Source organism: Cryptomeria japonica, chromosome 3 (assembly GCF_030272615.1).
Source record: "Cryptomeria japonica chromosome 3, Sugi_1.0, whole genome shotgun sequence".
Taxonomy (NCBI): domain Eukaryota; kingdom Viridiplantae; phylum Streptophyta; class Pinopsida; order Cupressales; family Cupressaceae; genus Cryptomeria; species Cryptomeria japonica.
The window spans coordinates 980,048,526-980,075,393 of NC_081407.1; the positions used below are offsets into that span (position 1 = coordinate 980,048,526).

General features: G+C 38.4%; 1 protein-coding gene across 4 annotated transcripts; it reads right to left on the minus strand.

Annotated features, from left to right (window-relative positions):
- LOC131076212 (uncharacterized) lies at window positions 1-26,868 on the minus strand. Of its 4 annotated transcripts, XR_009113336.2 has the most exons (4): window positions 25,178-26,868; window positions 24,793-24,935; window positions 1,025-1,132; window positions 1-371 (listed from the first exon to the last, which is right to left on the minus strand). XR_009113336.2 is itself a non-coding variant. In XM_058013279.2 (3 exons), the coding sequence occupies exons 1-2, from the start codon at window positions 26,362-26,364 to the stop codon at window positions 24,821-24,823; spliced, it is 1,302 nt and encodes a 433-aa protein (XP_057869262.1). In that variant the 5' UTR covers window positions 26,365-26,868; the 3' UTR covers window positions 1-371; window positions 24,793-24,820. The 4 variants fall into 4 exon arrangements, 3 of the variants coding, with proteins under 3 accessions (XP_057869262.1, XP_057869261.1, XP_057869260.1); XM_058013279.2 differs by lacking the exon at window positions 1,025-1,132; XM_058013278.2 differs by lacking the exons at window positions 1-371; window positions 1,025-1,132 and adding an exon at window positions 24,108-24,597.

Genomic DNA, 26,868 nt, shown 5'->3' on the forward strand with positions numbered 1-26,868 from the left:
TTAAATAATTTCACATAGTTGTCGTAATTATTCATTAATTCAAACATTGGGTTCTTAGAAAACTGATAGAGAAGAACAAGCCCAACTTAAATAATTGTTCCCAATTATCTCATGCGATGAATAAGACAGGAGTATGAAGGGGGTGCTTGGTGTGGGAAGGCGAGGAAAGATAACGTCATACTTCCAACATTAGTTAGTACGGAAAAGTTTCTTTACATTTGTTTAATAAATCAACAAGATTGAGACCATAAAACAAAAACTTCTTTCCTCTCTCCCAATGGAGCCCTTTAATTTGAACAAGCCCCTAAATTGAGAGTCCCCCTAAATCACCTGTTACACGTAATGATCAAACGCCCTGTATAACATGCACCCTGCACGTAGAAAACCATGCGATTCATGTTACACAGGAAAAGTGAGCGCATAAGATTGAAAGTGAAAGTATATAGTATTTTATTCATGAAAAACCTGCATTTGAGAAATTTTGCAAATTTCAGTAGCTTTGGTTTTCGTTTGGCTGGGAGGGTTTTGGAATTGGTTGCTGGAATAGCGATGGAGGCTAGGAAAAGATCACGTGCTGAACAATTTTCAGATGAGAAGAGTGCTCATAAAATACAGATTGCATCGGTTGTTTCTAATTCATGTGAAGGAGGAAAAACAGATGAAGAGAAAGAGGATGCAGGGGTGAAGGAAGACAAACACCAATTTTGGCGTTCAGTCAATCAGTGCTCAAGAGCGATTGACTGCTGGATTTTGTTGTGCCAATTTCTTCGTACGCTGGAGCAGTTTCCCTCCTTTAAACCCTCATCTAACCTATTAAGTTTTTTTGGCAACTATATCATATTTTGCATGTCTTGAAATTATTATCCCTTCTCACTCCACATTCTTCATTTCTCAAGCACTTGACAATTTGTATCTGTTTCCTAATTTCTTGATTAAATATTTTCTCTTTCTTCTTAAACTTTTTGTTGCCTAGAATAATGGTCACGAAAAGATTTTTAAAACTGAAAGTCACTACGACTATTACCTCAAGATTCTCTTCACAAATTCTGTTGTATTGTCAACAATGCTGATGAGAAAAATGGACGGACTTTGCAGCAAAAATTTACAAAGCGCTGTCACAGCAGAGAGAACCCTACCAAAGCATAAATTTGATTAAAAATGAGGATAAACTAAAGATAATGTCCTTCCATTACTACTTAAATCTATTTATAAATCTAAAAGTTGTGGATTATGCAGCTGGAGACAAGACAATTCCAGCATTTAAAAAAAAAAATTGATTCCTGATTTGATTTGGCCACCAGATTTGATTTGAATTAAATGCGTATTCAATTTCTCAGCTTGTATTTTGATAGGCTGTATTCAATTTCTCAGCTTGTATTTTGACAGGCTGTTTCCATTAATAGATTAGATGCAAGTTTTAAAAAAAAAAGACACGAAAAGAGGAATTATTGAAATACCTGCCGTAAAGATGTTTCAGGTAGATGTTTTCTGACTGCTGTAAAGAAGTTTCTCGCACATTAATTGCGGTTTACTGGCGTGAGACAGGTTTTGGCTGAAACCTCACACTATAAGTAGCCTATTGGCTAATAATACCTCCAGCCCAAATAAAGTACGTGAGCCTTGACACACTTCATCAAAGTATCCCCAAGCATAAGACCAATCAATGGGAGGCTGAATCAAAATCCTAGGGACTTTTGGCTTTGGAACGTATTTGAAATGTTCATAAATATAACAGATCTGGGAAGAACATTGAAAAATAGGAATCAAGCAATCTTAGAAAATGGTAGAAATTTGTGCCAACCTTCTATATCACATCCCATGTCAAAAAATTATTTTTCAAAACAAGACACATATAAACACTAGTCTTTAATGGAGACTTAAACTTTTGAAGGCTCTTCCACAATGAGCATTATGAATCTCATCATTACATTAAAGCTTTACATGAAGGATATTTCCATTTAAGTTTAACACACAGAGACATCTGCTGACTGGACTCGGAAGTAAATGCAAATGGAATAAATCAAAATAAACTATATTACGAATATATGACGCTCTCAATGGTTACAAAATTCAAGTTTAATAAATTTTATAATAAGTAAAGATAATATGATTAGGGATATCGTTTCTCATGTGCCTAATTAAGCAGCATTAGTTACCAAACATTACTATAAAGAAACAGAACCTATAAACTTGTAGGGACGCAACCTACCATCATATTCTATACTCATTCATCTGTGGCAATTATTTGCAGAGAAGTAGTGAATGGGAAATCTTCCACACACTATACCAATCTAAAATACCAGTTGCTGGTGTTGATGTTTTGGTAGCTTCGGGAGGTATTACCCCGAAAGAATCCACATATAAGCAAGAAGACAAGTTGGCCTAATAATAAAAAGAAGAATCAAAAACAGTTATTATGTAATTAATATTGCTGAGTCGGCTCAAGTGAAAAATGGCACCCAACTTACTCCTGGATTTGTATAAGTAGGAAAGAGACTCTCCTCATGTACACACACATACATTTTCACTCTCTTGTGAACAAGGAGGAGGTTTGCTATTCTGCACAGAGGTTCACTATTGTACCCAGAAGTTCAATACCATAGAAGACTTGAGGAAGTGCACTACTTCTCTTGTGACAGTGCTGGGTTGTATTATTCTACTCTGCCTATCTTGGCTTGATTCTCAAGTGCTATTTTGCACTGTTGTACTTGGACTATCATTAGTAAAGGTTTTGCTGGGTTTTTCTCCCTTGAGTAGAAGAGTTTCCCAGGATAAAAAATATTGTGTCCACTGATCTATGTGTTTATATTTGCTTACTATTTATATCTGATCTAAAAAAAATCAACATGGTATCAAAGCAGGTTCAAGAAAACTAATCAGATTTAACTAAGCATGATTCCAGATTGAGTGGAAGACAGTTCTTTGTTTAGGACAGTTACTCAGAAAAGAAGATGGTGACCGGTGTCAAGGTAGAAGATAGGCTTGATGGGGCTTCCAACTTCAACTCTTGGAAATCTAGGGTACTCATTGCCCTAGAAGAGAATGATCTTCTAGAATTCATAGATGTTGATATGCCTAAGCCGATAGAAGACTAAGAAAAAATACCATGGAAGAAAAATGGTACTGATCATGATAGACTCTGTGAAGGATCACCTAGTACTGATCATCTCCAAGATGAAGACAGCTAAAGAAATGTGTAATACACTAAAAGGACTATATGAGATCAACAATACCAGCAGAGCCCTCGCTCTGAGACAACAACTCCATCATGTAAAAATGGCTAGAGGGGATTCAGTTACTTCATTCTTTATGAAGATCTCTGATCTGAGAGATCAGTTGAGCACTATTGGGGATACGATTGCAGATAGAGATCTTACTATGTTGGCTCTCAATGGTCATCCCCAGTCTTGGGAACCATTCATTCAGAGCATCAGTGGGAGATCCAAGTTGCCCAAGTTTGATTGTCTACGGGCTTATTGTATTCAGGAGGAAGCTAGACTAGCAGCAAGAGGAAATGGGCAAGGCTCCCATAATGAAGAAAGTCAAGTTCTTGCTAGACATGCAACTAGAGAAAAAGGAGAAGGAAGAGGAGGAAAAAGAGGAACCTTCAAGAGAAATAGAGACAGAAAAGCAAATTCTGTTCTAGAATTGAGAAAGATCTTTCTCATATTCAGTGCTACAGGTGTGACAAGTTTACTGTTTGGCCACTATGCCCGAGATTGTAAATTAAAATTAAAGCAGCATGTTTCTACTGCTAACATTGACGAAGAGACATCTCAGAAGAAGTCAAGACACTCAAAAGGACTCTTGTTCATCTCTGCTCTTTCAGGTAATGTACCAACTGACAATGATACTTGGTTGATAGATAGTGGTGCTTCATATCACATTACAGTCTACAGAAAGCATCTTACAGACTTAGTAGAGAAAGAGTCTAAATTACATGTTATAATTCGAGATGATGCTGGATATGCTGTGAAGGGAGTTGGGACCACTTCATTCCAGCTAGACTTTGGCATCCCTCTACAATTGAGTGATGTATTGTTTGTACCAGGGATCAAAAGGAACCTCGTCTCCATTTCAGCCTTGGAGGACAAAGGCTACAAGGTTGCCTTCTTTGAAGGAAAGGTTCTTGCATGGCCCAAGAACTTCAGCATAAATTCAGCTCATGTGATTGGTATTCATCAGGACGGCCTATACAGATTGACAATAGGACCAGTTCAGGCATTATTACATGACTCTATCAGTCTGAGTGAGCTATGGCATAGGAGACTTCCTCACTTACATTATAGAGCTCTTCCCACTCTGGGGAAGATGGTTACTGGTCTTCCAAAGCTCAGTATAGAGCATGATGGCATCTGCAGAGGATGCGCACTTGGTAGGAATACCAAGAGTTCCTTCCAGAGCAGTGACAGTAGATCCAAGGGGATCTTAGATCTTATCCATTCAGATTTGTGTGGACCAATGTCTGTGGCGTCACTGAGTGGATTCCGGTACCATGTGACTTTCAGTGATGAATATTCTCGAAAGACTTGGATTTACTTCTTGAAATCCAAGGAGCCTGAGGAAGTCCTTGATAGATTCCGAGAATTCAAGGCACAAGTTGAGAACCTGTTTGAGAAGAGGATTAAGGTTCTGAGATCAAATAATGGAGGAGAGTACACTTCCGGAGGATTCCGTAATTTCTGCATTGACATAGGAATAAAGAGGGAGTTATGTGTTTCGTACAACCCTCAGCAAAATGGAGTTGCCGAGAGAAAGAACAGATCTATAGTAGAGGCAGCTAAGGCTATGATCCATGATCAAAGTTTGCAGAGTTTCCTATGGGCCGAGGCTTCTAGAACCGCAATATATGTTCAAAACAGAAGTACTCATCGGATATTGGGGAACATGACTCCAAAGGAGGTCTTCACAGGTCTGAAGCTTGAGGTTAGTCACTTGAGGATATTTGGCTGTCCTATGTACATTCATGTGCCCAAGGATAAGAGAACAAAACTGGACCCTTCAGGCAGGAAGTGTACATTTGTGGGCTACAATGAGTCTTCAAAGGCTTACAGAATATACATCCCAGGATAGAAGCAGATTGAGATTAGTAGAGAGGTCTCCTTTGAAGAGGAGGTAGCCTTCAGGAGATCTAAAGGAGCTTACATGGAGATGAACTAAGCAGCAGAAGGCTCCAAAGAATATGGATTCATCCTCGGATTATACTCCAACCATTCAGAGGAAGTCTAATGAGCCAGCTGAGACTATTGACCCAGTTGATCCTGCTGATCCTGTAGAACCAACTAATGGGCCTATAGATATTGTCCTAGGTCGAAAGAGGCCCATGTGGGCTCAATAGACCATGCAAGAGGCAAAAAGATTTGCAACTCCCCGAAGCACTTTCAGGGAGAGCAAGAGACCTCAAAAGTTCCCAGGTTATGTAGCATTGATGAGCCACATCATTGATTCTTAACCTTCCAGTTATGAGGAGGCATCTAGCTAGCAAGTATGGAGAGATGCGATGACGAAAGAGTATCAGTCCATCAATAAAAATGATGTATGGGATGTTGTTCCGAGACCTAAAGGGAAGTCAGTAGTGACTTCCAAATGGATCTACAAAATCAAGCATACAGCTGATGGCAGCATTGAGAAGCACAAGGCGAGATTTGTGGCTAGAGGATTCTCTCAAAAGGAGGGAATAGATTATGAGGAAATATTTGTAGATTATGAGGAAATATTTGCTCTTGTTGCTCGATACACTTCCACCAGGTCGATTATTGCTATTGCCTCTACCATGGGCTGGAAGTTACATCAAATGGATGTAAAGACTACATTCCTCAATGGTGTGATTGAGGAAGGAGTGTATATTGAGCAGCCAAACGGCTTTGTGATTCATGGGAAGGAGTCCCATGTGTGCAGATTGAAGAGGCCTTGTACGGTCTTAAACAAGCACCTCGTGCATGGTACAAAAGGATTGATAGATACTTGGTGATTTTGGGTTTCACCAAGAGTGGTGCAAATTCCAACCTTTATTTCAAGGTTGCTGATGGTGAGGCCTTGATCTTGGTCCTTAATGTTGATGATTTATTTCTCACTCGAGCATAGAAGCTCATTGTCCAGTGTAAGAGGGAGTTAGCCTCCAAGTTGGAGATGAAGGACCTTGGCCTTACACATTACTTCCTGGGATTGGAAGTATGGCAGAGACCTGATGAGATCTTCCTGAGTCAAGGGAAGTACACTCTAGATATACTGAGAAGATTCGAGATGATGGACTACAAGTCCATGGCTACACCGATGGAGACAAATTTGAAGAAGTTGAGTGACTCAGCTTCTGATTCAGATTTGGTAGATCCCACTATGTATAGACAATTGATAGGGTCATTAATGTACTTGGTCAACACCAGACCAGATAGCTGTTTTGCAATGAGTGCTCTCAACCAGTTCAGTTGTGAGTCGAGACAGATACATCTAGTTGTAGCAAAGCATGTACTGAGATATTTGCGTGGTACTATGGGATATGGCTTGAGGTATGCTTCCAGTGGGGACCTGAGATTATAGAGCTATTCTAATTCTGACTGGGCAGGGAGTGTGGTTGATAGGAAGAGCACCTCTGAGCATTACTTCAGTTTGGGGTCTGCTGTGATTTCCTGGTGTAGCAGGAAGCAAACCTCTGTGGCACTAAGCACAGCAAAGGTTGAGTATATTGCAGCATGTGTAGCAGCCCGTGAAGCAATGTAGCTTCAAAAGCTCCTTGCAGGATTGTTTGGTCAGATGTTAGAGCCGACATTGATTCACTGTGATAACCAAAGTTGTGTAAAGCTCTCAGTGAAACCTGTATTTCATGATAGGTCGAAGCATGTGGAGATCAAGTACCATTACATCAAAGACATGGTGTTGAGGAAAGCAATCCAGCTCCAGTACATTCGTATTGATGATCGGACAGCTGATATCCTCACCAAGCCTCTTTCTAGGGTGAAGTTTTTGTACTTCCGAGAAAGACTTGGGGTGGTGGAGAATGTCTCCCTCGTTGAGAGGGAGTCACAACATCATTACAATATTCTCCCTATGTCAAGGGAATGGACAGATCGACGGACTGATCTATCATAGCGTATATTTCTTTGAGATAGAGAAATATGAGGTAAAAACCCTTGTAGCGTATATTTCTCTGTGAAAGCCCTTGAACAGTACACATCTCTAAGATTGAGTTGCATTTCCCAAAATTGGGTGTAGCCATTGTGGACGTCATGTTGAGAGAGTCCATGACGAAACATGATACACTTGAGTGGGACTCAAGGAAGACCTTCCTATGATATGAAGAAGTCCTTGCTGATGAGAATACCTCCCTAGCTAAGAGGGAGTGTTGATGTTTTGGGTAGCTACGGGAGGTATTACCCCGAAAGAATCCACGTATTAGCCAAAAGACAAGTAGGCCTAATAATACAAAAAAAAAAGAATCAATAACAGTTATTATGTAATTAATATTGCTGGGTCGGTTCAAGAGAAAAATGATGCCCAACTTACTCCTGGATTTGTATAAGTAGGAAAGAGACTCTCCTCATTTACACAAACATACATTTTCACTCTCTTGTGAACAAAGAGGTTCACTATTCTGCACAGAGGGTGCCCAGAAATTCACTACCATAAAAGACTTGAGGAGGTGCAATACTTCTCTTGTGACAGTGCTGGGTTGTATTATTGTACTCTGCCTATCTTGGCTTGATTTTCAAGTGCTACTTTGCACTGTTGTACTTGGACTATCATTAGTAACAGTTTTGCTGGGTTTTTCTCCCTTGAGTAGAAGGGTTTCCCAGGATAAAAAAATATTGTGTTCACTGTTCTATGTGTTTATATTTTCTTACTATTCCTATCTGATCAAAAAAAAAATCAACAGCTGGATTGTCAAACTCTAAATCTTCGATATTTAATATTTATACAAAATTGCTTAATCCCCATGTAAAAATTACATACTATTTTCATGCATCCTTCAGAAATCATGAAGTCATTGCATTTATAGGAGATTTTGATATCTCCCAATCAGGTTTGGCAAAGGAACAAGATCTATTATTTGAAAACAGTACACAGGGAAATGAACAAACTTGACCCTTATAAATTGAACTTGAGCCTTGATTATCATCATAATATTATTGTGATGTTTTCAGTTTTAGTCACACACTGGAAACAAAAGTCAAACATACTTCGAAAATAGCATGACCCTCAAATTGATATCTCCTCAAAATTTGCAACAACGTTACATGATCTATCCTCATAATGCCAAACTTAACACGAAATTACATGAAAAGAAAAATAAACTCTTGAATGTGGCACACACCAAATAAACAGTAAGAATATCTATCACTTAGAGCAGAAAATGTTTTCCCTCAAAAGACAACAAATAAATTTTATATCATAAAGTTTCAATCAACTCCAAAAAGAATTGGAGGCTAAACAGTTACAATTTTTGGGATCAATGCTGCATTTTCTGGTCAGGAATGGATTCAAGCCCTCATTTATGTATACAAATTCCTCATACATGTATGGTTATGTCGACAAGAAGATCATTTGGGACTGTCATGTCTCGACCATCCATATTCTTTACCATTATCCTCTCATGTTTGACTGTTATCACATCCTTTGTCTACATGACTTTCTACTTGCTTCTATTCTTCTGCCACTAAGTCATTTTGCCCTTTTTCATAGATTCACAAGCTCTTTTCAGTCCTTTTGAATGGCAGTAACAAGGAACAAGACCTTTTCGTTCTTTTAATGCCTAGTTCCTAACCTTTTTTCATCCACTGACCCTGTCATCAAACATGTTCTTAAATACCATCAATACCATATTTGAATGCTATGGTAACTGATCTGCAAATTGTGTGTCTCTCAGTTAAGGGTCTTTTAAAACAAAGTTTCAAGCCCTAGCTACTCTTGGTGTTCATACATTCTTCAATCCCTATACCTGTGCTCTATAGAAATTATACAAAACTTACTGATCATGCTTCTATTCTTGACATCACTGGGACTGTCCTTCTATTCATTGGATACCATTATACCATCATTTGTTTATCAAAGCCCTTATCCTACTACTGTCATGAGCCATGATTTGTCTTTAAAGTCTTTTAAAGCTTCATGCTTTCCCTCTATTCAGCATTTTACCTCACTATTGTACCTTGCATTATTTAAGCATTTTGTGTATACTTAGACTGAGAAATAAAAATGCTACCATCAGTCTGCCAAACCTCAACACCTAAACAATAATGGAGAATCCCCAAATCTGTGATATCAAAATCCTTGCACAGATCCTGTTTGATTTCTGCAATCAAATGTGCTGAACTGCCAGTAATGATCAAGTCATCCACATAGACAACAAGAAAGAGAATATCATCACCAGGGTGTTTGATATACAGATTACTGTCAGAAGGGCAACGCTGAAAACCATGAGCAACCAAGTACTGATCAATCTTAATGTACCACGCTCGAGGAGCCTGTTTACGCCCATAGAGTGCTTTAACGAGTCTACATACTTGATGTTCTTTGCCGGCAACCTTGAAACCAAGAGGCTGCGTCATGTAGACTTCTTCTTGCAACTGACCATTGAGGAAGGCACTCTTAACATCCATCTAATGGACTTTCCATCCAAACTAAGCTGCAATAGCGAGAAGAAGACGAATGGTACTCATCTTGGCAGTAGGAGCAAATGTCTCCTCATAACCAATGCCCTCCCGCTATGTGAATCCTCGAGCAACTAATCTGGCCTTGTACTTATCCAAGGTACCATCTGCATGATACTTGACCTTGTAGACCCATTTGCAGCTAATGGGTTTCTTCCCTGGAGGAAGATCAGAGAGAACCCAGGTGTTGTTCTTTAGAAGGCTCTGGTAATCTGCGTCCATTGCCTGTTCCCACTCTGGAATCCCTTTTGCTTTGGTATAAGTCTGAGGCTCATAAATACTATGAATGTTGGCCATGAGAGCAAAGTTACCTACATTTTGCTGCTTGCCCTTATTTCTGGAAGATCTACCGTCAATGAGCTCATCAGGACGAAGATCATTGATGGTCTTAGCCCACCACTTAGGCCAGAGAGTAGATGTGCCAACATCAAATGGAGGAGGAATAACTGAAACTGGAGGTGGAAGAGGATCTGGAACAAGTGGAAGATTAGCATCATCCGGAGGAAATTTAGGTAGTGCAATATCAAATACAGGATCTACATCATCCCTCCCATCAGGTGAACCAAATGGAAGACAAACACCTAAATCAGAAGCCTTCAAAGGTGGATCCTCAAAATTTTGCTCAAACGAGGAAAGCTGAAATGGTCCTCGATCTTCATCAAAGAGAACATCGTGACTGAAGATGAGACAATCAGTGTCTACATCAATCAGCCGGTAGACCTTATGGTTGTCATTGTATCCTGTAAACATAAGCTTCTGACTCTTGGAATCAAACTTAGAGCGCTTCGCATCTGGAATCCAAACATATGCAAGAGAGCCAAAAACTTTCAAATGACTAATCTTGGGTTTGCGACCAATCCAGGCTTCCTCAGGAGTCTTCCCTTTAACAACATGAGTGGGAGACCTATTAAGGAGATAGACTGCAGTAAACACTGCTTCTGCCCAATACTTCTTAGGAACATTTTTGTGTTCCAACATAGACCTAGCCATTTCTGTAACGATGCGGTTACGACGTTCTACAACGTCGTTCTACTGAGGAGTGTATGGTGTGGTTAACTGACGTTTTATGCCATGTGTATCACAGAAAGTGGAGAAAGCAATAGAACAAAACTCCCCCCCATTATCAGACCTAAGAGTAATAATAGAACAACCAGACTCTTTTTCTACTAAGGCCTTAAATTTCTGAAATATAGGAAACACATCTGATTTCTGTCTAAGAAAGTACACCCACATCTTACGACTGTAATCATCAACAAAAAGTAAGAAATACCTGCACCCAGTAACAGAAGTAGTATTCATTGAACCACATACATCAGCGTGGACCAACTACAGTACCTTAGATGGTCGCCATGAGTCACCATCCTTGAATGGTGTCTTGTGTTGCTTCCCAGCCTGACAAGCGTCACAAACTCGCTGATTCTGAGTTTGAATTTTAGGTAGGCCCTGTACTAAATCGTCCCGAACAAGCTAATCAAGATAATCAATGTTCAGGGGACCATATCGCTGATGCCATAGACAGGAGATAGAGGAGGATTTTGCTGCGAAGGCATGCTCAAAGGATCACCTATATCCACAAGTCTATAAAGACCGTGATCCTCAATACCAACAGCAACTGTAGTGCGTGTCGCACGATCAACAATAGAACACTTAAGTGCACTGAAGATGACATCAAGCTGAGGAGAATGCCGCATAATCTGACTCACAGAGAGAAGGTTCAGTTTCATACTAGGAACGTAGTACACATTGAGTAATATGAGACTCCTCCCACCAGACTGTATCTGAACGTTGCCCTTGCCAACAACTGTATACTCCTCACCTCCTCCAAAAATAACTGAATCAGTATAGGGAGAGAATTTTGCAAACCAATCACATCTGTGAGTGAAATGCCGAGAAACACCAGAATCAATATACCAAGCAAAAGATTTCACATGGTCTGCAAGTCTTTTAGCTAAGACCCTCCTTGCTTCCGCTGTTCGGAAGCTATCCGAGTGCGACAATCCTTAATCAAATGGCCATATTTGTGACAATAATTGCATTGAACCTTCTTCTTTTTCGAGCCTTCCTGTGACTGACTAGAGCCCTTCGACTGAGAGAACTGAGATGATTGAAATTTGCCTTTATCCTTGTGAAAGGATTTGACTGCAAATCCTTGCTCAGAGGAGAATGAAGTGGCACCGCTACCAAACTGTTGTTTCCAGCAATCCTACTGCAGACATTTGGTGCATAACTCTGGAAATTTCAGATCAACATTCGTAGACGTAATGTTGAGAGTCTCTATGAAGTGCTCGTAGGATTTTGGTAGACTTTTGAGGGTTATGACTACCATATCCTCTTCCTCCCTTTTCCAACTAATAGCTTCGAGCTGATCTCGAATGTCCTTAATCTTCGTGAGATGCTCCTGTAAGGACATGCGTTCATCCATCATGATGGAGAACAATTGGTTCTTCAAGAAGAACGCTCAGCTTTTGTGGGATGTCTCATGCAACTCCTTCAGATGCTTCCAAATTTCTGAGGCTGATTGACCAAATGGAATCTGAGGTAGTTGGTCATCTGTGACAGAGAGCTTGAGAAGCATGACAGCTTCCCTATTGCGGTCATCAAATTTGTCTTGATCGGCTCCGGTTGCAGAAGGACAAGATTCTTTTCCCAAGACAAGATCATCTAAGCGGCAATATTCGAAGATTGTCAACATACGCTACTTCCAAGTGTTATAAATTTTGCCGTTGAATCGCTGACTGCCTTCCAACATCAAGTTGGTCAATGAAGCCATCTTGCACGTTGGAAAACGAAAAATCAAAGAAGAGTCGATATCACGGAATACAAAGCACAAATCCCAATGCAGAAAATAGAGGCGGATACAGGAATAGACTTCAAAAAACAGACGAAGTACGGTTGGCACAGATTTCGAGAAAAAAATTCTGACTGACCCAAAAAAATCCAAAGAAGACCCAGAAGAACTCTCAAAAAACCCACAAGGAATATGAAAGTTGAATGCAAATCTGACGGCCCAAAAATCGAGGCATGGAAAACGATGCACCCAAAAAAAATGAGACCAACCCAGTTTAGGTTTCAGGAAACCCACCACGAATCTGCAGACGGATTTTAAATTTGAGAAAAAAACTCAAAGTTATAAAGAAAACTCTAGGCGGCTGAAATAGATCATAAAACCACAAAGAAATGAAGAACCATCGCCAAACAAAAGACATGCGAAAAATTTCTTATGAAATCGGCAAAAAAAACCCTACGAAATCCGCAGCAAAGTCCGTCACTGGCCGACAGAAAAATTTCCTTCACACAGAATAAAATCACGAAGTTGCAGAAGACCCGCGTTGTGTGACATGCTGAAAAAATGGCGCGAAATCACGTCGTGTCGTGATGAAAAGAAAGACAAGCCGCAGAGAAGAATTCCTGTTGCACACAGAGGGTTAATGGTGTCGCATTGGCGTCGCGATTTGTTAAAAAAAAATCGCTCATAAACGATTGTCAACCAAGCCAAGAAAAGAACGTGATCACAAAAGAGTTTGCAGGTTTAAAAACCGATTGCAGAAAGTCGCGCGAGGAAGGAACCACAAGGCGCGAAATAAATCGCGTGATGAAGTTACGCGTCACAGAAAAAATACAGGAGAAGATCTGCCAAAAACCTCACCAAACCCAAACCAGGAGCAATTTTCGAATAAGCATAGAAATTTTTCAAAAAACTGTTAAAAATATTTCGAAAATAACCAGGCTCTGATACCATATTACGAAAGTAATTTGGTAAAAAATGATTGTTGTATTTACGAATGATCATGAAGATCATTATAAAGAATTACAAAGAAATACAAAATAGAAAGTTTCTAATAAGAAACTAAAATTACAATATATTACATTATTGAGCATTAATAACTAAGGAAAATATAATATTAATATCCTCTTGAATCCTTGATAGTTTTTCTTTGTTGTCTTTGTCTTGTTGGACTGTATTTTGTATTCATTCTTCAACAGGTTACAAGAATTAACAAGTTACTAGAGTTTTTCAGCTTAGAAGATCTTTTTTCCAGTATTTTGGCTATCACAACAGTGATCTTGGCCTTATATCTCTATTTTCTTCCCTGTTAACAAAGTTTCTTCTATCACTTGGAATATCACCTCAACATTTGACAGAGGTAAGGACTTCAAGGACTTCAATCTTCCTAAAACTCTAGTGAAAGCTTGCCTTGTACTCTCCATCAGATATGTGGGATAGAGACAAGGTTTTTGGGGCAAGGTAGGCAGAAATAAATCACACCTCATTTACCATACAAACCTTTAAACTAGCCTCTGTGCTACCTACCTTTTGAGAACCCCTATCATTACCATTAACCTGGCTTTTCTCTGTTCACTGCAATTCCAGTCAACAAACCCTTGTTATGTCACTTACCTCGACACTAGTAGAGCTGTCAACATCTCCATTGTTTTCATGATCCTTTGGCATTGGGTTTGGTTCATTAACCATTATCTTTAAAGTATCTTGTATAGCCTCATCTAGAATTATATGCCCTGTGCTTATCTTTTTTTGTTTTATTTGACCTTGTGATTGTTCGATTCAAACTGAGACAGTTTAAAGACTGTGTATGTCCCCTAAGTTGCCTATGTCTAACAGTCCTGATGACAGTAGGCTATCCACATTCTGGACTGTACCTTTGTCAAACACTGCACACTTAATGTTGTATCAGAGGCATGATCAAGACAATCCTTCTTTTTCTCTTCAAGGCCAAAATCTAATACCATACATATGAAAGAGAAGCACTTTGACACTCTCTGATAGGTCGAGTTACAGAATGTAAAATGAACCTAAAAGAAATAAATTCATTTCGAAAAAGAAAATTGAATTTAAGGAAATAGATGTGAGTCATGCTTCTAATCCTCATCTTAATATGTGGAAAGCTTGCCCTTGCTTTGTCTCAAAAAGATATCCATGATATTGTACAAACATTGGATCACCCAAACCGGTCCTTTGCAAATACAAGTGATGCCAAAAGAGAAATCGATTTTCAGATTGATGAATGAGAGGAAACTTCCTCTCCAAGAATGAGAGGAAACTTATTGTATATTACAAACCTTGTAACTTTCCAACTATTGGTTATGTTGTTGATAATAACTGGGACAACTCGCTTCGAACTGAAGGCAAAAACTTGACCTAGTTCAAATTTAGAACTTGTGATAATATCAGAATGGTGCAGCAGAAATTGAATTAAGAAATAAATCTTCATAAAAAGTAATTTCCAAGGAAATTTGACGTTAAATGTGTTGCCAAATAAGACAAACCACATCAGCCATAATAAAAACAGAAGGCACAAGAAGACAAAAGAATTGAAAAGAGATCCGGTAATCTAGAGAAGCGCTTGGAAAAAAATCACAAGAAGAAAAAAGGTGCTCATTTAATATTTACTAAACACTAACTAAATTCTAGTTATGAAAGGTCAAAGTCAAATAAAGGATTGTGTACCTTGAGCAAGACAAGGTATATAATCAAGGCAGAACATAGATTCATGGACAAACTACAGAATTCAGAAATAAAGGAAATTAAGGCATACGATATCTTTTTGGAATAAAAGAATAATATTCAAAAATCAAATTGAAGAATAATTGAAGGATGTAGATTAAGAACAGCCATATATATAAATATTGGAGAAATTAAGTTCTTGCAGCTACTTGTGAGTAAATCTATCAATTCATTAAGAGGTATCAACCTACTAATAATATAACAGATTCCTTGAGAAATAATCTCTTGGATTTGTGAGGTGTCTTGAAAATAGGATGGATGGCCAGCCTTCCGAGTTCACGAGAGGTGAAGGAGGACTAGCCTTCACGCTCTTATCAAGTACGCCACCCCAAGATGGAACCAACGGCCAGCCTTCAATGCTTGTGGGCCAGCAGGTGGAATGGAAGACTGGCCTTCCATGCTCTTGAGCTTGATCAAGGAGGATAACCAGCCTCCATGGTGGACTGAGAGATGGAAGAGCAGCCCACCTTCCATGCTCTCGCAATACAAGGACAACCAACCTTGAGATTGCAGTTTGCAAGCATCTCCAAGAAATTCATGATGTGATTAGCTATGAGGAATATGCTATGATGTATAGATTTCCATATTATTGATGTTATGAAATATTGATCTAAATATTATGCGGCTTTTACGTATGGATTTGAAATTATCATGATTTCATGTTATCTAATAGTACTAATATCAGTTTTTAGTGATTAATATTATTTGCAGGCCTGAAATCAGGAATATCCAAAAGTAGCTTGAGTGTGAAGACCATGTCAGTTCTAAAGACTAGTGCCTAGTTCTGCATTCTGAAGGTGAGATACATACATATCATGTTTGATTTAAGTTGTATTAGTGAACAGATCTGTCCTTTCAAAAAGATTAACAATTTGACTCAGTTCAGCCTAGGTACAAAGACAATCTGTAACTAACAGTTGGAGAAATTGCTATTAAATTAGCAATTTTCCATTGAATTTTAGAGGTACAGCTCCCTCTTCAGATATAATCTAACTTGGGGGTATACTTTTAACCAGAAAGCAAGAAAGGCAACTAACATCTGGGCATAACTATGACACAGATGCAACTATGAATTTAGGGAGAAAAGGAAACTGAGATGAATGTCACAAAGTTCACCCACTCGGCACCTACAATAGATGATTAGGAAAATAACAGAAATTCCCTTTAGATTATGCGAACATTCAAGACTCAAAGTTCATATAATAAACACACCCATGATCTGAAATAACAGGTGAAAACATCCATGAATGATTTGCAATCCACAAAGGAAAATAACAATCAAAAGGAAATATAAATGAACGCAAAGTCTCAATAAGTCTCCTATATTTCATGGACGAAATCAGAGAGTTGAAAGACCCCTCATTTCTGTACAAAAGAACATATTTCCCCCCCACCCCCCTTCTTCGGCTCCCCTAATGTCCTCTTGATATAGATTTTCTCCATCTGTCCTTTCAGTTTTCAGTAACTGCTTCTTGAAAAGATTATTGATTATAAAATTAATCTTTTCACTTTCCTGTATGTTTAATGTCTAATTCATTACCAATGAAATTAAAACATTATGAATACAATATTCATCTACTATATTCCATCATATGCTAACAGGTGGAGGCTCATTGTATTGTCTTCTAACTGTTTGGATGTGTCTTGTTTTTCCATATAAAATGATATTTGTTCCCATTCTCTTAGCTATTTACTCAGTTCCCTTGGCTCGAGCTTCTAATTCGTGTTGTCTGTTTTCATCCACATTGGCTTTCTCATTCCCAGAAACACGCTCTATCATATCCCTATGGCTAGTCGAGATGCATTCAGATTATTTAGAACCCAACCGGTGAGCCCGTCTTCTTGTGATTTTTGTCACAGTAGTCAGAAGAAAACTGAATGAAATTCCCAACGCCCAGATTTCTGTCAAAATTAGCTAGAACATCATCTATAGTTTGATCTCCAAAACTTGTAGTTATGTACACTGCTGCACATAAGGCAAGTGAAGCTTTAACAATTGCTTGCATTTGTGAGGAGGTCTTCACTTCACAGTGCATTGGATGAACATTGGGACAACTGTGAAAAGCTTCCACAATGAAATCTGATCGAGAACCTTTGGAAGCAGTCTCGGTGTGTCATTGTTGCCACTGAGTAATTTGAGAATTAAAAATTAAAATATAAGCAATGATTATCACAAAGAGGACTGATAATGCTACTGGCAATGCAGAAGTAACTTTTAAAGAATATGTCTGAAAGATACAAGGGGAACTAAAATGAAAATTGTGGTGAGAAACAGTGTAACCAGTTGGCTAGTCCACCAACAGACACCAAACCATTCTTTAGAGATACCAAAATGATGTATACCATTTGCTGACATGACAGAGACAACATCACCAATGACAATCATGTAGACAATTGGAATACCAAGGGTGATAATTATCATTAAAATCTGCAGTACAACCCTTTCAAGAGGACCGAAAGCACCTGCCATAACACCTCCATAAGAAGTGGCCTTGAAAGCTCTGCTAAACCTCAATAGAATCTCACTAGACGCATATGTTAGAATTACAAGAAGCATAATCAAAGAAATCCCTGAAACAAGTCCCAAAGTCTTCATGGTAGCAGGAGATCCCATGATTCTAGCCCCAATTTTCTGTTAGTTTTTAATTGGGAACCCAAATCATATTTGTTTGAGTCATTCTTAGATGCCACACAGGTGTTCCTCTCCTTCATTGAGAAAACGCCCACCTCCACTTGGCTGATAATTTCTGGGACTGGGTATCAGAATGAAGCTATAATGTCATCTCTTTTGACATGACTGAGCTTGCCAATGATGATAGAATCTCCAACATAAGGAATTGAGGCAAGATACTTGGCAATGAAGAGGAACAATCAAACAATCAAATCGCTGATCGCTGATTGACAGTAGTATTGTATCAAAAGAGAAGTGGAGTCAACATGGACAAGATCTGCTGCTTGATATCGATTTCATATTCTTGTCATGGCATCTGAGAGACCATATTTTGATAGTTCTTTGACACATAGGCGACAGAATAGGGGTGTTTAAATAGTCATTAGAACCATTCAGGGATTTCAATGACTTTTGAACCGTGTCGGATCCAAGAGTGCTTTTCAAACAGCGTTGGGGATTTCGAGTGGTTCATGAACCACTTGTATCACCCGACAGTGCATCAGGCCATCAAACTTTTTAAACGCTTGTTAATGCTGCTAGTCGGGTCCACGCCTGTTTTGGGAATTTTGAACCAAAGTCGGAGACATTGGGAGTTCGAGGACATGCTAAGTGCCCGACTCTAAAGAGGTTCACATTTGGCATGTATATCTACCATGAGAATTCCACCTGTAATATCCGATAAAAATCTCTCCTCTATCGTGCTTTGATGGCTGAGAAATTCCTTTTATACATATCTCGGTAGTTATTACATCAAAATGACATCTCTTTGGAGGCACTTGATCTATTGATATACATATCACATCTTCACTTGATCTCTGAAAACAACCAAATCATCTGGCTATGCATATAAAGCCTGAGTTTTTTAACTTTCACCTCCAGGAATTTTTTGCCAGTAAACATCTTCACGGCAAGATCATAAACAAATACTTTTCCAAAAATCATCAAGAGGGATTAGGATAAATATGCAGAGGTTAACATATTCACAGGAATCATTATCCACAAGTGTGAAAAGTTTAAATTTGGCCAATTTCGAAAATGGGCCAACAAGTCGTAGATTTTTTAGAGTTGTGAACAAAAATATATCACTTTTACAAGAGGATATTATGTCGAAATTTCCTTGGAAAAGATGGATTATGATATTGTTTGTTTATTGATATAAATCACCAATTTCCTTAGCATTTGTTACTGAATTGTTTCTAAAAGTTGAATAGCTTTGTGAATAGGTGAGAAATATTTATTCAATATGTTGATTCAAAAATTTAGTAGAGTGCATTATTTATAATATAAAGCAACAAGTTTGGATTTGAAGGATTCTTGATTGTTGTGTGCAGACTCAGCGTGTTTAAAAGGTTACGACAGTCATAATGGGAGACTATAAACTAAATGACCGCCTTCCCACTTCCTGCATAAAATGATACGTCTATAATATGTTTCCAGAATATGGACTTCCCATGTGTGATCTTCAAATGAAAAAATTATTTGAAGTCTCCTGACTACTTCATTAGGGCATCTTGCACTCATATTCACGCTGGTAAGCATCATGTTACTAATGACATTGTTCGTCTACAGAAATTTCAAATTGAAATCACTAAACATTTTTCAGCCTTTTTATCAGCATGGCCAGATATTGAAATAATTCAAATAGTTTCCAATGTAACATGAAATGGAGATGTGTAATAAGGATGTCTGGTTCGCCGGTTCAGGCCCCTGGTTCTGGTCCAGTTCGACCTGGGTCCTTGTCTGGGACCGGTCCGCCTATGGGTCCCGACAGGGTCCATGACCACAGGGCCTGGTTCAAACTGGTCGGACTAGGTTCAAACCCGGGCAGACCAAGGCGAATTCGAATGGACCACGAGTGAACCAAGTGGAAAAGTCCACCAAAAAGCAATCTATTTTTGCAAATTTAATAATTTTTTGACATCCACAACCCTAAAAAGTGCATTTATAATAACTTATGTTGGGTTTTATGTCTCATTTGGTGTGCAAATCAATTGTTTTCTCTTGAGCTAGAGCAAATAGGTGATTGAGCAAAAGTTTGGTTGAGCAAGAGGGAGTTGAAGATCGATTCATGAAGCTTGATCAAGTGTTTGTGCTTCATTCCTACTCCTTTGCAAGCTTCTATAGGGTGAAAGAGGTAAAAAAAAAATCATTTTATTTTGTTTTTGTTTAATTTCTTTAATTTTTTTCATTTCTCTTTGATTCATAGTTGTCCAAAACTAAAAAATCTACCTATTTTTCTTTCCATTCTCTTGTTTTTATTTTGAATGTGTATAAAATTTCTTCCCATAGGAATACAATGGCATCTACCTCTTCCTCCCTAGGCAATGCCAATAGTGAACAACAACCAAATTCTGATTCTCCTTTGTGGAAGTATGTTGATATCATAAGACCCCTTCCAAGAGGTGGGAGATTCAGTTGGAAATGTCAAGGTTGTGATAAAGAAAGGAATAGTTCATATTTCAAGGTGGCGGGCCATTCAAATATTGTGATAGAAGACCACCCCTTTTATACTACCGCAACTAAGCCCGACACTGAAACTCTAGCATCCATTCCAAGCAAAAGAAAGGGACCTTTGGAAACTTCATTTCAAAATGAGAATCGCGACATTGCCGACCAAGATATAGCAAGATGGGTATATGCAAATGGGTTGCCTTTCAATGTTGTTCGCTCCCCACACACTGGAAGATGTTGAAAAGTGTCAATGAAGCTCCAAAAGGGTATAAGGGCCCATTATGAGAAGATACGCAACACCTTGTTGGAAAGAAAGGTCAAGGGGGTTGAGGATGCATTAAAGCCCATGAGGGATTCATGGATTGAGACAAGGGTATTCATTGTTTCGGATGGGCAGAAAGATTAAAGAAATCGTCCCTTGATCAATGTCATAGCGGTGTCCCCTAAAGAGGAAATGTTTTTGAAATCCATTGATTGTGAAGGGCAAGTAAGAGATGGGCAATTTATTGCTGATATTCTCATCAGTACCATCGAGATAGTGGGACCTAGAAACGTTGTTCAAGTCATAACGAACAACGCAAAGAATTGTAGAGTTAGTTTGTTGGTTGAAGAGCGATATCAACATATCTTTTGGACACCTTGCACGGTCCACTCGCTCAATCTTATGCTACAAAAGATTGGGAATAAAATTTCTTGGATTAAAGATGTGTATGTGTCATGTCCCCATCTTTGACCCAAAAAGATAACAAACAATGAACAATTGTGGGATCAAGATTGGTAGCCTTGGTAGCGTTTTTAAGTGGTTTGGAAGTAATAAGTGTACATAGTACCAACATTAAGTTGCAATTAGAGAAAGCAACTGTATCACCATTTAATGATATCAAAGTTAGTGCATGCTTATATCATTTGAAGATTAGACAAAACATTATATTATCAATATCAAACACTAAGTGATTACACTACTAGCAAACTTCAAAATTGTTAAATAAGAAAGCTATCAAGATAAGTTCTATCTTCCGAACTATTCTTAGAATTTTAAGTTAAATACTATAATGAAATGTTTTCAGTTTTGATAAAATTATATTTATAAATGTATTACAATTCTCACCTTAAGTTGGAATTCTTGTCTCGGGACTAAATTAAGGTAAATCCCAAAAGGGGTCATTGCAGTATGCAAAGGCTGAGGACATCCAGATGTTCATCACGAACCACCACATGTCCCAAGGAATTTTCAGATTATCCTCAAATTTGGAGCTATTGATGGTAAATGAATTTGAACTTGACGTAGTAATTTAATTAAAAAAAATTAAAATTAGTATTTTACATTTTCTGATTTTCATAACTTGATTGTGTAATGTGTATTAATTTTACATGTTTGTCTCTATTTAATTGTATTTTTTTGCTTTAATTTCTATTACAGGTTGCCAAGACCCGGTTTACATCTAACTTAATTGTCTTGAGACAACTTGTAAAAGTGAAAGGGGCACTTTGCAATATGGTGATCAGCAATAATTGGTCTATATGGAAGCAAAGCAGCAGTAAGAGGGCAGCAAATATTAGGGTAATGATATTGGATGACTCATGTTGGGAAAATGTGGAGTATCTCCTTTGCTTCACTGAGCCCATTATGAGCTTGCTTCACTGCACTGACATGGAAGGCCTTGCATTGGAGAGGTGTATAATGGCATTGGCTCAATGCTTGAGAAGATGAAGAAAATCATAAATGACAAAGAGAAAGACCCTCAGGAGACCTTCTTCAAACAATTGGAACAAGATGGCCACTCCTCTACATCTTCTTGCCTATGCATTGACACCAAAATATTATAGCAACCAATTTCTTGATATGTCGGGAAGGCTTCCACCACATAGAGATTTAGAAGTGTCATATGGGTACAAGGCAGCATTCCTGAGACTCTTTCCTGATGATGATATGCGAGATTTGATTTTAAATGAGTTCATAGAGTTTGTGAATGCAAGAGGTCCAAGTATTGACGCTCTTTGTCATCGATTTAAGCAGGATGCCCATAGTTGGTGGTACCTCCATGGCCAATGATTCCAATTGCTGCAGCCCCTAGCAATCAAAATTATATCACAAGTAAGTTTTATTTATAATTTTAATTTACTTTGTCTTCATAGATTGCTAGAAATTTTATCACACTAATAATTTAGTTTTAATTGTTTACTTTGTCTTGTCTTCATAGGTTGCTAGTTCATCTGCATCAAAAAGAAATTGAAGCACACATTCTTTCATCCACTCAGTAAAGCGCAATAGGTTGGAATCAAAAAGAGCGGAGAACTTAGTATATGTGCATTCCAAATTGCGTCTCCTTTCACACAAGCAGAATGAATACAAAGAAGGGGAGTCCAAGATGTGGGATATGAATGCAGAGCATACAAACTTGGATGCTTCCACTTCTCAACTTCTAGTTACTTCATTGGAGGACTTGGACAATGAGAATGTTATTGGTGCAGCTGATCCCATTGGCCTTGGCAGTATTGGTGAATCAACTAATGCCATTGAAGAAGAAGAAGAAGAAGAAGATTAGATGATTTAAACAATTTGAATTAAACTTAGTATAAAGTTCCAATTGTTGCAAGTTGAATTTTGAAACAATGATACTTGAATTTGATATTACCATTTTAATATTTTGTTGTTGAACTTTAAGTATATGATGCTATGATGGTATGATCATGATGCTATGATTACAAGTTTATGGTGTTTTTGTTGTTTGTGACATTCTAATCTTAATTCATACTTATAGGCTGCATATATATATGTGTGTGTGTGTGTGAGAGTGTGTGTGTGTGTGTGTGTGTGTGTACTAACAAACCCAAACCCCATTTCAAATTTTTGCCATACCGTCGAACCGGTTCTTTGAACCCAAACTGGCAACTTAGGCATTGCAAGCTCTAAGACTTCTTTATGAACTTCAACAAAATAAGCACTGATTATGCATGTTTGTGGACTGATATTTATATATCCTTGTTTGTATTGACAGCCGTGCCAGATGGTCCTCTCCCTGCTTCACATTCATAAACCTCCCCAGTTCCAGAAACGATGGTGTAAAGATCCTCTTTGAGGACAAGAGATTATCAATTAATCTAAGTAAACCGTCAACATGTACAGAGACTGGGATGTATCATTTTCAATTTCTCATGCTACTAGAGAAAAAAATTGATAGAATTTGTTTAAACAGAATTAAAAATAAAAAGTTGAACAATTGATTGTGAGGATTCTCATCAGAAGCTGATCATGCCTGGATGGCATGCAAGCATGAGCTGTCAATGTTTGTCTCCAACTTGTTTATATCGCTTTCCAATGTAAAAATACTTTCCAACTAACCTGTTACATGTACGTGTCAGTGGAATGAGTTTGAAAATATTTTCTTCTAGAAGAATAAAACTGGTTACACATTCAAACTCAACTATTAAACAGTAGCTGGAATGTATTCTGCATACCAGAACGTAGTGTATATGAAATACCTTTTCCACAGTTAGATGATTTCAAGATCATTGCACAAAGGAAAAAAATAGAGACAAGAATATTCTTCAGTACAGCCTGTGTACTAAAAGAAGCTCTAAAAAACTTTAGAATTAGGATATCTTTTAGAAACTAAGTTGCCAGTCCTGGTTTGGATTCAGATTTGGGTTCGAGATTCGGGTTCACGGATTCATTCAAAAAATTTGGGGGGTGGGTTCAGATTCACTTTGGGTTCAGTCGTACAAACCATATAAAAATAAAAAAATATATACATATATGCAGCAGCAAATAAGTTCATAATACACCACTATCAACTATGCTAATAGTAAAGTAATATAGCAAAATGCACCACCATATATATTAACGCTTTAGTTCAAATAACATAGAAAAATGCCAAAATACACCACCATATCAATGTTTCAGTTCAAAAATAATAATGTCAACATTAACAATCAGCCATCACTGATCAAATATCATCAAAAGTCATCAAACATATCATCATCATCCTGCTGTGGCAAATTCACAAATGCACAAATGAGATATGTTTCACCTTTTTGGCCTTTTTAGTGGTCTATTTTATTAGGGTTGGCGGGTCGAGTTGACCAAAATAGACCAAAAAAGAACTTTAAAAAAATCAAAAAAATGTCTTAAATCCATCAAATTCTTCCCGGATTCTGCCGCTAAGGTCAAAATTCACTGCAAATTCTTCCAAATTCTCCCCGGGTCCTTCACAGCAAACCCACAGGCAAACTGCAGGACCCTGGCCATATTTGGGCCGGACCACATCCAGAACAGTATTTGGGCCAGAATGGACCAGGACCCTGGGCTGCCAGGGAAGAATCTGGCAACTTAGTTTAGAAATAAAAACTAATGTACATTGCTTGAGAATTTACTCATTTTTTAGTACATGAAACTTTATGAAATTTTATATTGCAATGAAATGTGAATACTTATTTAAACCACATCTTGTTGACAGGAAAACAAGAATCCACATCCACCGGGATAGTGTCAAGCCGCTGACCTGACTGTTGACCATATATAGAAGAATTCTACTTTGACTCCCAATCTTTTAATTTACGGCTCCCTTTAGGTTTCTCTATTGCTCTATTCATCCCAGCCATTTTTGTATTGTACTTGGCTCTGAGAGGATCATTATAAGTCCATCTGCAGAAATCAAATGACATAAAAGTAATCATCAAAGAGCGGCAGTAGTTATTTTTATATAGGAATATAAATAAAGTCCACACAATGCAACGAGACAACATTTAATTAAACTGCTATAAATTGCAAATAACCGAATACCAATTTCAACATGCTATCCAACACATGTTCTATAAGAGAATTTAATAGTTCAGACAAAGCAAACAACCGTTAAACATTCTTCAGAATAGGCAATAGGCACTTACGGGTTGTTCCAATCAGTGGTATCTTCTGCAACAAGATGTGTCCATTTAGTCCTCCCACTCCGTCCAAAGTGCTTAACTTGCATAACCTTTGGCAATATGGTCTTGTCCATCTTATCCTCACCAGTCGGTGCAGAAAAGTCCCTAGTATAAATACCATCTCCCCCAGCTGTCCCAGTGTGATCATCTGCCTCCGTCTGAAAGAAAGCTCCCTTGTGGAAATACTTCTGCATGAACTTCCACTTTTGTTTTGGCTGAGGTAGAGGCTTTGGATTCTTCCTCTCCCATTCCCTTCTTTCTTCTTCAGTCATGTTCCTCACCTTCTCAATCTCCTCCTTCTCTTTCAACATGGCCTCCCTGTCATCTCTATCCCTCTTTATCCTTGCAATTTCCCTAGCCTTCCATGCCTCGTACTCATCAGCTTCATTAACCTCATCATCTGTGTCAACTTCTCCTCCATCCCCATCATTTTCCATATTCTTCTGAATTTCCTCCTCCTTACGAATCTCCTCCACAACAATCTGCTTTGTCTCGACCTTCCTTTCTTCTAATCTCCTCTTTATCCCCTCTTCGAAAGCCCTCTCTTCCGCTTCCAGTTTCTCACGCTCCGCAATCGTGTCCCGCTCTGCCTTGGGAACAAAAACAGGCTTAACCATGGCAATGGCGCCATATTCCTCTTCCGAATCAGTCTCATACTCAGATTCCTCTTCCTCCTCCTCCTCCTCCTCTTCCTCCTCCTCTTCGGGCTGAAACAACTCCTCTTTTTGTTTCTGCAAATAATTCTCTCTAATTCTCCGCCTCCTCTCGTCCAGCATATCTTCATCTTCTTCTTCGGCCTCCAAGCCCTCCTGGGCCTTTCGTTCCTCTTCTTGAGTTGACACAATCTCAGCCTTACGAATGAGCCTGTGCTGTGCAATTGCCTCATCTCTAACTTTTTTTCTCTCAGATAAACGCCGAAGCCTGGCATCGGCTTTACTTTCCAAAACCTCGACATCATCTTCTCTGGAAGGGAAGGCTTTCTCTAGGGCAGCAGACCTTGCTGTTTTAATATCGATTTCTTCATCGACATCCTCGGCCCATTCCGGGGCTTTACCAGGCCAATATCTTTTCACCTTTGTTTGGCCAATTTTGCCTCTTAATTTGTCTCGGATGGCTATCACAGTATCGCTAACTCCCGCCGTAACCGACATCTTTACCTCCCTAAAAATCAAACCCTATATTCGTCCCAAACCTAGCTTGTAAATTTTTGAAAATTTAGGGTTTCGTTTTTGCAGCAGAATTTTCTTTAAAACAAATCCCAATTTTGCTCCCTCCTGATTTCTTTTCTGGATTTGGAGTTTTGTTTTGTTACAGAAAATTTCAAGGTTTACTATGATTTTAAAAAGAAACCAACTAGAGCAAACATATAGAGAAAAAATGAAACTGCATCGCGACAATATAGAGACAGCGTATATGAAGCACTTCATGAATTTTCATTTTGTTTCCATTGCAAGCTTTACTTACACGAAGATTTGTAGCTCGGATCGAAAAGGCTACTCCACACTGCGTGGTGCGTACACAGAAGTGTAAAAAATGACAATATTCAGATATGTATTGCAATAACTGCAATTCCACATAACTGCAATTCCCGAACTCATTCTCTGTCAGTCATTGTCTTCTCCAATCTTATACGACATGTTATAACTAGCGCTTGC

Bases quoted from the DNA above. Each gene is read 5' to 3' on its own strand.
- LOC131076212 (XM_058013279.2), bottom strand. From the start codon at position 26,364: ATGTCGGTTACGGCGGGAGTTAGCGATACTGTGATAGCCATCCGAGAC. The intron at 24,936-25,177 runs GTAAGTGCCTAT...TGATTTCTGCAG, and splicing joins ACCACTGATTGGAACAACCC to ATGGACTTATAATGATCCTC.